This window comes from Callorhinus ursinus, unplaced genomic scaffold (assembly GCF_003265705.2).
Source record: "Callorhinus ursinus isolate GAN/ISIS: 27379988/994484 unplaced genomic scaffold, GSC_fseal_2.0 scaffold15, whole genome shotgun sequence".
NCBI classification, from domain to species: Eukaryota; Metazoa; Chordata; class Mammalia; order Carnivora; family Otariidae; genus Callorhinus; species Callorhinus ursinus.
Window position 1 is genome coordinate 13,534,226 of NW_027397077.1, and position 15,372 is coordinate 13,549,597.

Below are 15,372 nucleotides of genomic sequence, written 5' to 3' on the forward strand. Positions count from 1 at the left end.
ACCAACAATGATCTATCTGAAGAGAGAATCAAGAAAACAATCCCAGGGGTGCCTGGGTGGCTCAGTTGTTGAGCATCTGCCTTCAGCTCAGGTCATGATCCCAGGGTCCTGGGATCGAGCCCCGCATCTGGTTCCCTGCTCCACGAGAGGCCTGCTTCTCCCTCTCCCACTCCCCCTGCTTGTGTTCCCTCTCTCACTCTCTCTCTCTCTGTCAAATAAATAAAACGTTTTAATAAAAACAAACAAACAAAAAAATAAATAAACAATCCCATTTATGATAGCATCAAAAAGAATAAAATACTTAGGAATAAATTTAACCAGGAACATGAAAGCTCTGTACATTGAAAACTATAAAACATTAATGAAAGAAATTGAAGAATATACAAATAAATGGAAAAACATCCTGTGCTCATGGACTGGAAAAATTAACATTGTTAAAATGCCCATAGTACCTAAAGTGATCTACAGATTCAATGCAATCCCTATCAAAATTCCAATGACAATTTTTGCAAAAAAAAAAAATTCTAAAATTTGTGTGGAACCACAAAAAGACTCTGAATAGCCAAAATAATCTTAAAAACAGAGTTGAAAGTATCACATGTCCTGGTTTCAAATTATATTTAAAAACTCCAGTAATCAGTAATTTTAATTTAATCCAGTAATTTTACCCCAGTATGTTACTGGGGTAAAAACAGACATATAAGCCAATGAAACAGAATCAAAAATCCAAAATAAACCCAAGCATATACAGTCAACTGATCTTCAACAAGGGCAACAAGAATACACAATGGGTGGTGGGGGCGGCAGACCTGGGTGGCTGAGTCAGTTGAGTGTCCAACTCTTGGTTTTGGCTTAGGTCATGATCTCATAGGTCATGAGATCGAGCCCTGTGATGAGCTCCACACTCAGCAAGGAGTCTGCTTCAGATTCTCTCTCCCTCTCCCCATGCTCCTCCCCCCCCTTCACATACCCATTCTCTCTCTCTCTAAAGTAAATAAATAAACCTTAAAAAAAAATACAAAATGGGAAAAGGATAGTCTCTTCAATAAACAGTATTGGGAAAATTGGATAGCCATGTGTAAAAGAATGAAACTGGACCCTTATCTTACACTATACACCAAAATCAACTCAAAATGTGTTCAAAACTTAAATGTAAAAGCTGAAACCATAAAAATCCCAGAAGAAAACATGGGGGAAATACTCCTTGACATTGACCTTGGCAATGATTTTTTGGATAGGGCAAAAACTCAGGCAGCAAAAGCAAAAATAAAGTGGGACTACATCAAACTAAAAGTTCCTGCACAGCAAGGGAAATGATCAACAAAATGAAAGGGCAACTTACAAATTGAGGGAAAATATTTGCAAACCATATATCTCACAAGGGGTTAATATCCAAAATATATAAGGAACTCATACAATTTAATAGCAAAAAAACAAACAATCCAATTTAAAAATGGGCAAAGGACCTGCACAGACACTTTTCCTAGAGAAGACATACAAATGGCTAACAGGTGTGTAAGAAGGCATTCAACATCACTGATCATCAGAGAAGTGCAAATCAAAACCAAATATCACATCATACTTGTTAGGATGATTATAAAAATGAAAGGTGACAAATCTTGGTGAGGATGTGGAGAAAAGAGAACCTTTGTGCTCTCTTGGTTGGAATGTAAACTGGTACAGCCACTGTGGAAAACAGTATGGAAGAGCCTCAAAAAACTAGTAATAGAACTACTATGTGATCCAGCAATCCCTGTTCAGGACATGAAATCAGTACCTCAAAGATATATCTGCACTCCCATGTTCATTGCAGCATTATTACCAATAGCCAAGATATGGACACAAACTGTTTGTTGATGGACAAATGGATAAAGAAATTGTCCTATAAATACCTATAATGGAATATTATTCAGACTTAAAAATAAAAGAGAGATCCTGCTATTTGTAACAACACGAATGAACTTTAAGACATTAGGATAAGTGAAAAAAGTCAGACACAGAAAGGAACAAATTGTATGACATCACTAATATGCAGAATCTGAAAGTTGAATGCATAGAACCAGAGTAAAATGGTGGTCACCAGGTGTGGGGATGTGGGGGTAACAGAGAGACATTGGGCAAAGGGCACAAAGTTGCACTTACATTTAAAAGTATAAAGTACTAAACATTTTAAAATGAAACCCAGAGAGACCAAACACACACCTGAGTACAAATATAACTAGGGGAATCTGAATAAGATCAATAGATAGTATCAATGCCAATATCCTTGTTGTGATACAATATAGCCTTGCAAAATATTACCAATGGGAGAAACTGGGTGAATTGTGCGTGGGATCTATTATTTCTCTTACAACTGCAGGTGAATTACTGATTATCACAATAAACATCCCATTTTAAAAAGTGGATACCAATGTCTAAGGGGAAACTGATTTTAGTTATTTATCCTACTATCGTGACTTTAGACTTAGGTCAAGTTGAATGGAAACTAAAGAAACTTGAACAGGTTAGAGAATTACAGTGTTACCTTGCAGTTTTTCTTACGAAGCTTTAAAGTGGGTTTTATTAACCAGCCAAAAAGTCCTTTCAGAAGAGCCTGATTATCTGGTTCCTGCAGAGGTCCTTTCAGGGAATTCAACCACGAGGACACAAGTGGTTCCCATCCTAACTGCGAGGGTTCCAAATAAATCATGCCACAGCGACTTACGGTGGCCGGCTAGAGAAAAAAGACATTTTCTTTTTCCAATGTTGCTCTTATGCCAGTGGCCGTTATCAACTACCTTGAATGACCGATATGGCCTTTCATGATCTAGCTCCTGTCTTCCTCTACAGCTTCACAGACATTAGAGGAAATGTCTGCAGTTACAGTTCCCCAGACATGTCGTGGCTTCAGGTCTTTACATATCATCTTGTTGTGATTTGGAATGCCCAGCCCCAACTATCTCCCTAGAGAAGTGTTAACCTTCAAAACCATATCAAACACTCAGACATTTTCTATGGTACTTCTCTACCCATTCCCCTCTTGTATGCTCACCCCCTCCATATTCTTAGACTACTTACATGTAGCAGTATAGTGGGATTATTTATTAGCATGCTTCTTATCCTCCCTAAATACACTGTGTCTTATTCATCTTAGTATTCCTGGTGCCTAACTGGTCTTCTGACACATAATAAAAAAATACTTCCTGACCAAGTGAACAGGCAAACTACTGTTATATTAAAATATAAACTTACCGAGGCCTGGGAAAGGTCCATTGTTTCAAAGATGAGGCTCATCTGAGGGGACATCTGAATGATTTCTCCACTCATAAGGCAAAGCTAAAGGCAATTATTTTTCAAATGTTTATTTTTTAAAAACTCAAACTTCTCAGATAAAAATTTATTCAATGTATAAGATAATGTATATCTTATGATATAATATACTAAGTATTAAAACAGAAGCCAGAATATTGTAATTCTAGGTCTAGCTCTGTCAATTCCTTACTAGGTAAGCAAATACATAACCTCTCTGAGTCTATGAACAGGGATATAATTTCTCCTCCACAGAGTTAGGCAGGAAGAGAAATACATGACATACTGCAAAAATCCGAGACAAATCTCAGTTCTTACTATTAATAAAATTACATGAAATTCTCCTGACTTTATAAAGTTGTCAGATCTCTTTATTAATAAAAAAGAGAAAAATTGAAAACAGAGAATAGTATGAATACTCATGTACCCAACTCCTGGATTGAACCAATGTTAACATTTTACCATATTTGCTTTGTTTTTAAAACAGTATTTTGAAGAGCATTATGCATACCATGGCATTTCACAGCCAAATATGTCAATATTTATCTCTTAAAAGTAAGGAGTTTTCTATATGACCACAATAACTATCACAGCTAACAAAATTACCAATAACTCCTTATTATGTAAACCTCAGCCAGTACTCAAATTTCCTCAGTTGTATTAGAAATGTTTTTTCAACTGATTCTTTAAAACAAAATTCAATCAAGGACCATGCATTGCATTTGTTATGCCCCCTTGATTGCTTTCAATCTAAAACATTCCCCTTCAATCAAATATGTAAAAAACTGAATTTATCAACTGCTTCCTTTTTGCCAAATTCCTTTCTTGTCCATTATTATTAAAGCCATCTTATCTTCTCAATCTCCTTGGCTTCTACCTTTGGAATTATCATTAACTTTCAATAATTTTAACAATATTATTGATATTCCAAGTTAATTTCATTACTAAATCTTTTTTTCAATTCTTCCTCTTCATTTATTTTTCAGTGTTGCTTCTCTACAACCATCACTGTAGTCCCAGTTTTGCCCCTATCTAGTTATATGTCAACAAGGCAGCATTTAACGTTCCTGGACCTGTTTGTTATCTGTAAAATAAATGAATGGCCTAGAGCTGGATTGTCCAATATGCTAGCCAGCAGTCATATGTGGCTATTTATATTTAATTTTAACTAATTAAATCTAATTAATTTAACTAAGTAATTTAATCTTAAGTAATAAAATTAAATAAAATTGAAAGTCAGGTTTTCAATTGCAATAAGCCCCATTTTTTTTTAAGATTTTATTTATTTATTTGACAGAGAGAGACACAGTGAGAGAGGGAACACAAGCAGGGGGAGTGGGAGAGGGAGAAGCAGGCTTTCCGCAGAGCAGGGAGCCCGATGCGTGGCTCGATCCCAGGACCCTGGGATCATGACCTGAGCCGAAGGCAGACTCTTAATGACTGAGCCACCCAGGTGCCCCAGCCCCATTTTTAAAAAGATTTTATTTTTAAGTAATCTCTCCACCCAGTGTGGAGATTGCATTTACAACCCTGAGGTCAAGAGTCACATGCTCTACTGACTGAGCCAGCCAGGCAACCCTGTACTAAGCCATGTTTCAAATGCTCAGTAGCCAGCCAGTGTGACTAGTAGCCACCTTCTTAGACAATGCAAATATTTCCATCATTGCAGAAAGTTCTATTGGACAGTACTGTTCTAGAATACTTTTCATTTTCTACCAGATTATTTCAGCAAACATTCTCCTATTTGCTTCAAATTTGGGAGGTGGAGTCAGTTTTCTCCTCACTCCTCCATGGGGTTTCCCAAATACTCTACTCCACCCTCTCTACCCCCTGCTCCTTTGACAACCATGCTTGCTGCTATCACTCACCAGCACCCAAGCATTCCCATCATTAGCGAAAGCCTTTGATACTTGGGGCTCAATTTCTTTCTCTCTGCTATAACTCTGGCCTGATCCAGTGTTCATGAGGAAGAACATCTCAACATGGCAGCTGCTCAGATCTTTGACTACCCTGTCTTCACTTACCTTTCTACTGCATTCCAGTCACCCACTTTATATACCTGGGGGCCTTCTCTCCTGGAACACTACACAATTCTGAAGCACCAAATTCAAGCATGCCCGGCTCTGCCTGCAGCGTCCTATACATGCAGTCCTCTCACCCATTGACTCCTACTACACTTGCTCTTCATTTGCATATCCCTGCTGTTTTCACTTCCCTCATTATTAAACAGCTTCTGTTCTATGGTCTAGCACTTCTGGCACTCTCATGCCAATATCTTTAAAAGTCTTTGTGTACTTCTAGTCTGGCACCATCATCTACACGCACATCCAAGCTGCTTAGACCGTTAGGGAAAATCTCCCTAAGGCAGACCTTGGCACTACTACTAATCCTCAGATATGCTTCTATGCTTTCCTAGGCATCTCTCTTTCCCATTTTCCATAATAGGTCATTTAAATCTTCCCCTTTTCTCCAATGTGCAAAGAACCCAGGGTCTACCACTTCACACAATCAATCAATCATAAAAAAGGGACCTGCCTTCAAATTTCCACTATCAAATCCCTACATTCACCTATATCTATACCTACCCTTTCCTGCTTCCCTCTTATTCTCCCACCTGGCTCTGAATCAGATCCTTATTAACCCCTCTCTTACGAATCAATATTACTTCTTAGCTCAATCAATATAACTGAAAGAAAGAACATGAATAAATGATCAACCTATGACAATGTACTGGCATATTTGTTTGAATGCTAATTAATTTGCTTATTTAGTAGTGTAGTTATTTAATGTAAGTATGAAAATAATGATATATTCATATAGTAGAATACTAATGCAGACATAAAAAGAATAAATAAAATGGAATTACAACAACATGAATATCATAGATACCATACTGACGACAAGAAAAAAAACACTAAGGAGTATGATTCTATATATTCATGAAGTTCAAGAACCAGCAAAACTAATTTATCACAGTAGAAGTCAGAATAGTGATTGCCCCTGGGAGAGGATGTACTGATTAGGGAGGAACATGAGCGAACCTTGTAGGTGCAAGGAATTTTATGAATCTTCATTTAAATGATAGTTATGAGAATGTACACATAGGTTTAAAAAAGCACAGAACTTAAAATTAGTCATTTTATAGTTTACATGCTATCTGTCAAGTACAACAAATACTAGAGGATTTCCATTTTCTAGTTCTTTTGTATGGTTCACAGCTTCTAAGGTAATGTAGCACAGACAAGCACTGAAGCATTCAGTGTTTTCAAAAAGGAATCAGGCCCTTTTATTTCCTCCTAAAATATTAAAGTTCTGTAAGAAACCATAAGACTGGAGTCACTTTGCAACGTAACACCTACTACATTACTATGCCCTCCTGTGAACACATGGTTTTAATACACTTTTATTCTATTAAAAAAATTAAAGAGGATTTACTATAGCATAGTTTTCATTGAACAGATAATTTATAAGCTTATTATACTTGCGGCATCCTTTACTTTAAATGTATAATCCTAGTCAATTAGTTGTTGAACACGTAACATTGCTTAAGGATGTCTGCATCTATTTTGCTTTTTCTAAAACTGTGGCAAAAAAAAAACCCATTTTACATTAAATCTACCATATTAAGCTTTTCTTAAGTTTACAGTTCAGTAGTGTTTGGTATATTCATATTGTGCATCAGTTTTGCTTTAAATCATGATGATTTTACCTTTTTATTGTCATCCAATACTGTGTTCATGCTCTCTATCCACAAAGTGTCAATGGGACCATCGAATACAACCCATTTCCGGTCCGGTGTTTCTGATAAGGCAAATTCCCTAAAAGTATTGGCCACAATACCATCGGTCCACTGGGGAAGAAAAGAGAATTGGAAAGCTTCCTTTATAAAACTATAAAGTGATCATATTAAAAACATTTCAAATTTCTTGGTTTAATGTACATTGTCAGTAAGAGAATATTTATACTGTAGATTACCTCGTGAGACACTGGATCATATTGTCCAAAAAGTTGGCCCATAGTAATGGATTTGGGGTTTACAGTCCTATAAATGACCTTTTCTTCCTCTCTGTAGCCACGTTCATTCATAAGAGTTAGAGTATCAGCCAGTATATGTAGAACTTTTGTCTTAGCAGCAAAAGGCTCTCCTACTAACATGAAACTATTAAGGAAAAAAATTATATAAGAAGATTCTAAAAAATAATGGTAAATGATTTGCCTGTATACTGGTGTATAAAATACTGGTATTTATAATTTTTGAAATTCTATGAATTTTTCTCAGACTTGAGGAGAATACATTTAACTTCTGAACTGGTAGATCTATAAAATTCTCTACATTAATACCATGATCTACAAACGAGACTATAATAAAAAATCTCCAAATGAGAATGAAAACTTAACGGTACACTCTTAAGATTGAAAAAAAAAAAAAAAAAAGTCTTGGGACCTCCCAAGGAGAGAAGTGGGAAAGGCTCCCATTCCTCAAGTCTTTCCTTGCTATAGTAATTCCTGGTTTTCTCTGCCAAATAGTTCTTAATCTCCTCTCTCCCAGCACATAGTAGGATTCCTTGCCCTCTTGTGGAAATTCTACGTGACTAAAGAGTAATAAGTGGAAAATATGGGTGTCACTTCCCAGCAGGGGACAAATCATTGCCAGTGAGGGAGTTTACAGAGCTCTCTTCTCAGAGCTTTTCCCTTTCGCACAGCAGTGACCTGGCTGCACCAACAACCTGGGACCCTAGGTAATGAAGATGAGCAGATCCTTCCTGTTAACCTGTAGTGGGCACAGTATGACTAATAACTAAACCTTTGCTTTTTTAAGTCAATAAGATTTGGGTCTTAGTGACTGATTGTTTCTAAAGAATAACCTAGCCCATCCTTACTGACAGAAAACTGGTTCCTAGAAAGAGCAAGGTATTCTTGCCATAATAAAAAGACTTAAATATGTGGCACTGGCTTAAAGGCCAGGTTGTGGGTGGCAAATTTAACTGTTATGAGAGGCTAAGAGACTGGCAATTAATGTTATGCAATGATGAAACATTTGGTTAATTTGTTCCTTGAGGTTACTTGGAAGACAGATAATCTACCTAATGAAACTGCCATTTTAAGGAAAAGGATAGTAAACAGAATATTATTAGTACATAATGCCAGCTGACGGCTACATTTAACAAAGAACTATTGGAAAGAAATGAGCCCCCCGGGGGGGGGGAGGGAAATGGCCAGTTTGCAAGTTGGAATGAAAGAAAATAAAGGGAGTTCAGAAATTCAGGAAGCAACAGGCAACTTATTCTCATCCCCAATTGGTAAAAGATAAACTGAGAAAACCTTTGAACAACAACCATCTACTCAGCCTGGCACCAAGGATCAAATTAAGGGTAAGGATTGTATTACTATTAAAATCTATGAAATTGTAATATGGTTCCCAGTAATCATTTCAGGAGTGAAAACAGATTAAGCTTGTGGTCTTCTCAATTAAAATTGATAGGTTCAAGGATACTGCAAGGAAATTTATAAAGCTATGACTTGGTAAGGACTGTAGTTGTGGCTACTGGCATACAGAGCTGCTTAGAATCACACAAATAAGAAGCTTATCAAGATTTTGAGGAAGTTTACTGACAAATTATGAGTCTAGGCTAAAACACATGCGAATGTTCAAGACTTAAAAATGATCCTAACCAACTGAGGGTTTTAGAGGGGAGGGAGTGAGGGGATGGGTTAGCCTGGTGATGGGTATTAAGGAAGGCACGTACTGCATGGAGCACTGGATGTTATACGCGAACAATGAATCGTGGATCACTACATCAAAAACTAATGATGTGCTGTATGGTGACTAACATAACATAAAAAAAAAAAAAAAAAGATCCTTGCTGGGGCACCTGGGTGGCTCAGCTGGTTAAGCATCTGCTTTTGGCTCAGGTCATGATCTTGGAGCCCTGGATGGAGCCCCGCATCAGGCTCCCTGTTCAACAGCTTCTCTCGCTCCCTCTGCTCCTCCCCCTGCTTGTGTTCTCTCTCTCTCTCTCAAATAAATAAAAATTTTTAAAAAATGATCCTTGCATGAGAGATGATTGTATTATTCCCTCTATTTTTGTATATGTTTGAAAATTTACATATATATGGAGTTGTTTTTTTTTAAATCCTGTCTTTTAAAAAAAAATCATGACCTTTGAGACCTCAACTTTCTATAGGCAGGAAGCAGGCTGAAAACATTTCTCAGCTCCCAAGGACATATTCTCTATTGTCCACTTCACATGTGACCAGGGAAGAAAATGAAGATGGAAAGACCTCTCAAGAGAGTTGAACCAGTGTCAGTGTCCACCAAGAACAGTTAATGGGAAAGCCCCTGCAAAATCATGCAGAAGTGGATCCAGGTTTTATGGGGTTTAAAGTTTATACAATCAGTGGAAAAGGAAAAAATTATAATATGGAACTATGGATACAAAATGTCCACAGCCACTTTAATGATACCCTACATAATAAATTATGTGTATCAAGTGATTATGACTCCTTGGAAAGGCCCCTACAAGTGAGAGGTCCTGAGGTTTAAACTATCAGTTTCATAGTCAGTTTATCTCTGAAACTGAGGCTCCCCAGTTACCCAGGATTGCTGGGTTTCAGAAATTCTGAAAACCCAGGTTTCAGAATTGCTACCAACCAGTGTTGGCTGGGTCTCCAGTTCTTCAATTTATGGATGGTAGTGGTTGCTTTAATAACCTGTTCTAGTAAGCCCACTATTATAATTAAAACTAGGTGTACGGAGGCAGTTAACTTGTCTTTCTAGTCTGTAGGTCTTTGGATCAAGAAGAAAAACTTCCAAATCTGATGCAGAAGCTATCATGCATCACCTAGAGATCCTAAACTTCAAGTAGGGTTCATTGATTGACTAGAACCTTTAAGCTGTCTTCCAGGGAAGAAAAGGATGTGTTTTATGTGCATGAAGGAGAGCAAATAACAAATTTGATGACCAAAAGGGCAAACTGTGCTGGTTGCTAGTGCCACATCACTGAATGAGCATGCCTTACCAATCCTTGTTGGATGGGTAGCATGAGAGAGAAATAAAACTTTGTTTTAAGCCACTGGGATGGAAACTGGAGGATGACAGTCTTTGTTCCCTAGCCTACCTAGCATACAAAATTTGCTGAGTCCTTTGGTTCATAAATTTTAGTTGTTTTAATAGTTTGATTTGAAAATAACATCTAACTATGGCAGACAATGATAATCTATAATCTTACCCATGTCTCACAATCATCATCTCATATGTCTGAATCATTTTTTCAAGAAAAAATTTAACTGGCTGAAGATTATGTACTTTGCAGGCTTCATGAGCACATTCCAAAAATTCCTAAAATAAGAGAAAAATGGAATGCATTTTTATAAAATGGTATCATAAATCATCTCATACATATCTTATAGACTTCTCATTTTGAAATAAAAAATCATTATCTTCCTATATTGATAAGTTATTTCTTAAAGCTTTATTTTTTTTTAGATTTTATTTATTTATTTAAGAGAGAGAGAGAGCACGAGCAGGGAGCCCGATGTGGGACTCAATCCCAGGACCTCGGGTTCATGACCTGACCTGAAGGCAGATGCTTAACCGACTGGGCCACCCAGGCATCCCTTAAAGCTTTATTTTTTGTTTTTGTTTCTGTTTTCTTTTTTTTAATAAAGATTTTATTTACTTATTTATTTATTTGAGAGAGAGAGAGAAACAGCATGAGAAGGATGAGAAGGAAGAGGGTCAGAGGGAGAAACAGGCTCCCCGCTGAGCCGGGAGCCCGATGTGTGACTCAATCCCAGGACTCCAGGATCATGACCTGAGCCAAAGGCAGTCGCTTAACCGACTGAGCCGCCCAGGCATCTAAAGCTTTATTTTTTAAAAGCTTAGTTTTTTTAATTAAAAGGAAGAACAAAAAGAATTAAATTACTTTAAAAATATTATTATTCCCTATTACAAATTAATGATCAGAGCACCATAGCACTGGGTGCAGGCTGCATGGAAACTCCTTTTAATAGTGTTTTCCAGAATTTCACCTTTGGTTAGAATGTGGAAGGACATGCCAAACAATCCTTCACACTGTAGTAACTAAAGAAACGAAGAATCTAAAAAAATAAAAAATTTTAAAGATAAAGAAGTTCTTTGGATACAAGTATGTCTAAAGGAAATAAATTTCAGAAAGGAATGTGCCTTTCTAGGTGAGCAAAAAGCAATGCTAATTTAGCTGCTGGGAGCATTTTCCAGCTACAGACATCAGATGGGCATTGGATTGGGCCTGCCATAGGCAGAGGGACTTTGCTGAAATAAAGAGAAATCATCAGAGAATTTAATGGTCATCTGGGCTTGTGTGGCAGATTTGAATCTGGAGAAGCCTCAAATGCAAATCTGATTCACCCACTGCCTATGATTTTGCTGAATGTGAGGTGACACAAGAAATCAAGGACTTAGCTAGAAAGGCACACAGATATTACCTTATGGGGATGCTTATATCCCAAAATGCTGCTAGAGGGATGGCCCTATATTATAGGACAATTCTCACTCTAAAGACGTGAAACCAGAAGTAAACTAAAGTTCAACAGTGCTGCCACAAAACTCTGGCTTAGGTCAACTCCCAGCTGAATTGATCATCACTCAGTCTGGCTATCTGACAAAGGAAAAACATAGTTTTTCTGTGGGAAGATAATACTTTAGCCTCTACAATTGTTTTATACACAATTTTTAACACAAAAACAAACTTCACAAGTCATGATATGAAATAGCTGAAGATCAAGAGAAAAAAACAAACTCCCAGATGACCTAGATGTCATAATTAGCAGAACAATAAAAATAACTTCTATAAATGTTTAAGAGAAAACAGACAATATGACAGAAAGCAGATGAAAAGATGAATAATTTAAGCAAAGAAAAATGTAATCTTAATGAAACCAGATTGGACACACTAAAACTAAAAAAATAAAATATGTGAAATTAATAACTCATCAGCAGACTGAACAAAATCAAAGGAAAAAAATCATTGATCTTAAAGACAGGCCAATAAAATGTATCCAAACTACAGCACAGAAAAAAAATTAATAAAAACAGAACATAAGAGATGTGTGAGGCAATATAAAATTGATGTGGGAAACAAAGGCAAAAGAAATGTAACTTAAAATCTCCCTACAGGGTGCCTGGGTGGCTCATTCATTAAGCATCTGCCTTCGGCTCAGGTCATGATCCCATGGTCCTGGGTTTGAGGCCCACATTGGGCTCCCTGCTCCGCTGGAAGCCTGCTTCTCCCTCTCCCACTCCCCCTGCTTGTGTTCCCTCTCTCACTGTGTCTCTGTCTGTCACATAAATAAATAAATAAATCTTTTAAAAAATAAATAAATAAATAAATAAATAAAATCTCCCTACAGCTTGCAGCCCACTGGTACCTGAAACACGTAGAGGGTGACCTTCCTCAAGGAGCTTGTGGCTGCTTTAGTGCCTTCATGTTTAAAAGTAACCTTATCTCAGCAGCAGCTACCCCTCAAGGTCCTAAAAGCCTTGCTTCCAGATTCCTTGGAGACTTGCGCTATCCCTAACCCCCACTAATTAAAGTATACAATCAGTCACTCCTCACAATCCCAGTATAGCTCTTTCTGCCTAAGGTCCCATCCCATGAATAAGGAAGGGGTTAAGGTATAGTCCGAAGAGATAGGAGGTCCCTGAACCCCCAGACTAGGCTCTGAAACTACACCAGGCAGATGGAGACACTGAGACAGAGCTGAGCAAGAGATAAGGGAACAAAACAAGACAGCACAAGCTTTCCAATCAGTTCTCAATAAAAGACTGCCACTAAAAACCCTCAGTGGCAACCCATTCAGGGCCTCTCTCACTCTACAGAGTTTTTTCTTTCCTTTCTGTTTTCACCTTCACTTAATAAACTTTCACTTCACTTCACCCTTTTGTGTCCACGAGATTCATTCTTCAACTCCATGAGAGAAGAACCTGCAAATTCTGCAACAAAATGATCTAACATACATTTAATTGGAGTCCCAGAAGGACCAGGGAGACAAAATAGGGCAGAAGAAATATTTTGAGATAATTACTGAGAATTTTTTAAAGACATCAATCCACAGATTCAATTAGTGCAGCAAATCCAAGCAAGATAAGTACCAAACACCACAAGGCACACAGGCACAGAAAAATATTAAAAGAGCCAGAGGGAAAACACACATTAAATTCAGACACACATAAGTAAGAAAAATACCTGACTTCCAACCATAACAATGAGAGCCAGGAGTTAATAGAAATAACATCTTTAAAACAATGCAGAAAGAGGGGCAGACCCCTGCCAATCTAGATTTCTATATCTAGTGAAAATAATTCTTGAGAAATTAAGGCTAAATAAAGACATTCCAAACAACAAAAGCTAAGAGAATTAGTTGCCAGAAGACCCACATGCACACAAGAAATACTGAAGGAAGTTCTTTCTCTTGAAGGAAAAAGATCAAAGCATACATCTGCTAGAAAGAATAAAAAACACTAGAAAAAGTTAATAGAAAGGACTTTTTTTCAAATGCTAATACCAAAAGCAAAAAACAACACTGTATTGTGGAGTTTATAATATGTAGAAATAAAATACATGATGACAATAGTACAACAGGCAGGGATGAGTGGATAATAAAATAACACCACTGAAAGATTTTACGTTGTTTCTGAATTGATGAAATACAAACTTAAGGTAAATTGTAATAAGTCAAGGATAAATATTATAACCTGTGGAGTGACCACTGAGATGCTAGAAATCCAACAGAGAAGATTAATGGAGTAATAAACACTATCTGAAACCCAAAAGAAGTACAGGAAAAATAAAGGAATATTATACATATTAAAAAGCAATATGACATAGGTTTTTTTCAATAGCCCTGGCTCCCCTTGGCTCATCTGCTGGTGCACTGAATCACTTGGCCACACACCTCACAGCACTGACTCCTAGTAGTAGTTTTCAAACTGGAAGCTGTGGATCCATGCATTGATTGCTATATTCATAGGATAAGAATTCTCCATGACAATGTTAAAAGTTCTGTATTTTCATTCTGATTTTTAAAAAGCCTATTAGCATACCCTGAATCATCTTGATAATTACCTGTGGTATAATATAAAAATATATATGGTCTTGATTCCCAGTCCCTGGCACAGGGCCCCTATAACCCTTAAAATTTCCTGAGTGACAAGAATATCTTTGTTATTCTTAATGAGCCCTTGTCAATCACCCCCAAGTTGGTGCTGATGAGGCGACTTGGGGCGGGGACCTTAGACAGCCTCAAGATGAGGCCAGTCACAGGAAAGACCCAGTGTTGAGAGGGTTGGAACTTTCAGCCCTACTTACCAGCCTTTGGTGAATGCCCTGGGGTGGGGGAGGGAGGAAAAGGGCAGGAGACTGAGCTCTGTAAAAACTCATGAACAACAAGATTCAGAGAGCTGGTTTGGTGAGCACACTGAAGTCCAGGGAGAATGACATACCCTGAAGCATGCTGCCGCCCACCCATACCTACCTTACCCTATACATCTCCTTCCATTTGGTTCTTCCCAAATTGTATCCTTTATATCTTTTTTTTTTCTTAAGTAGGATCCACACCCAACGTGGGTCCTGAACCAACAACCCTGAGGTCAAGAGTCCGTATGCTCTACCACTGAGCCAGCCAGGCTACCCCCGCCCCAGCTCCAGGTTGTATGCTTTATAAGCATAAGTAAACTGTGTTCCTGAGTTCTCGAGCTATTCTAATGAATTATCAAAGCTGGGTGGGGAGGTTGTGGAAACCCCAGCCAGTCAGAAACATAGGTGGCCCAGGACTTGAGACTGACTGAAGTGAGGGGCAGTTTTGTAGGACTCAGCCTTTAATCTGTGGAGTCTGATAATGACTACCTGAAGTTTGTGTCAGAATTGAATTGTTGAACATCCAGTTGGTGTCCAGAGAAGAGAACTGGTTGTTGGTTTTGGAAAACACCCTAGAATCACATTAGTCTGATACTGCCATAGCATGTATATTAGCATTTGAGTTTGAAGGTTTAAAATTAAAAAAAAAAGCTAAAAAGTAAATGACGCCTTTAAGCCGAGTGATGCC

At 37.7% G+C, this 15,372-nt stretch overlaps 1 protein-coding gene across 1 annotated transcript in view; it reads right to left on the bottom strand.

Annotated features, from left to right (window-relative positions):
- Window positions 1-15,372, bottom strand: part of DNAH12 (dynein axonemal heavy chain 12) — a 233,005-nt gene that overhangs the window by 131,195 nt on the left and 86,438 nt on the right. Inside the window, exons 30-34 of the mRNA XM_025885603.2 lie at window positions 10,518-10,627; window positions 7,264-7,447; window positions 6,998-7,138; window positions 3,232-3,315; window positions 2,525-2,713 (exon numbers count right to left, since the gene is read on the bottom strand). Of these exons, the coding sequence (XP_025741388.2) occupies window positions 2,525-2,713; window positions 3,232-3,315; window positions 6,998-7,138; window positions 7,264-7,447; window positions 10,518-10,627 (708 nt within the window). The remainder of the gene's footprint in view (window positions 1-2,524; window positions 2,714-3,231; window positions 3,316-6,997; window positions 7,139-7,263; window positions 7,448-10,517; window positions 10,628-15,372) is intronic.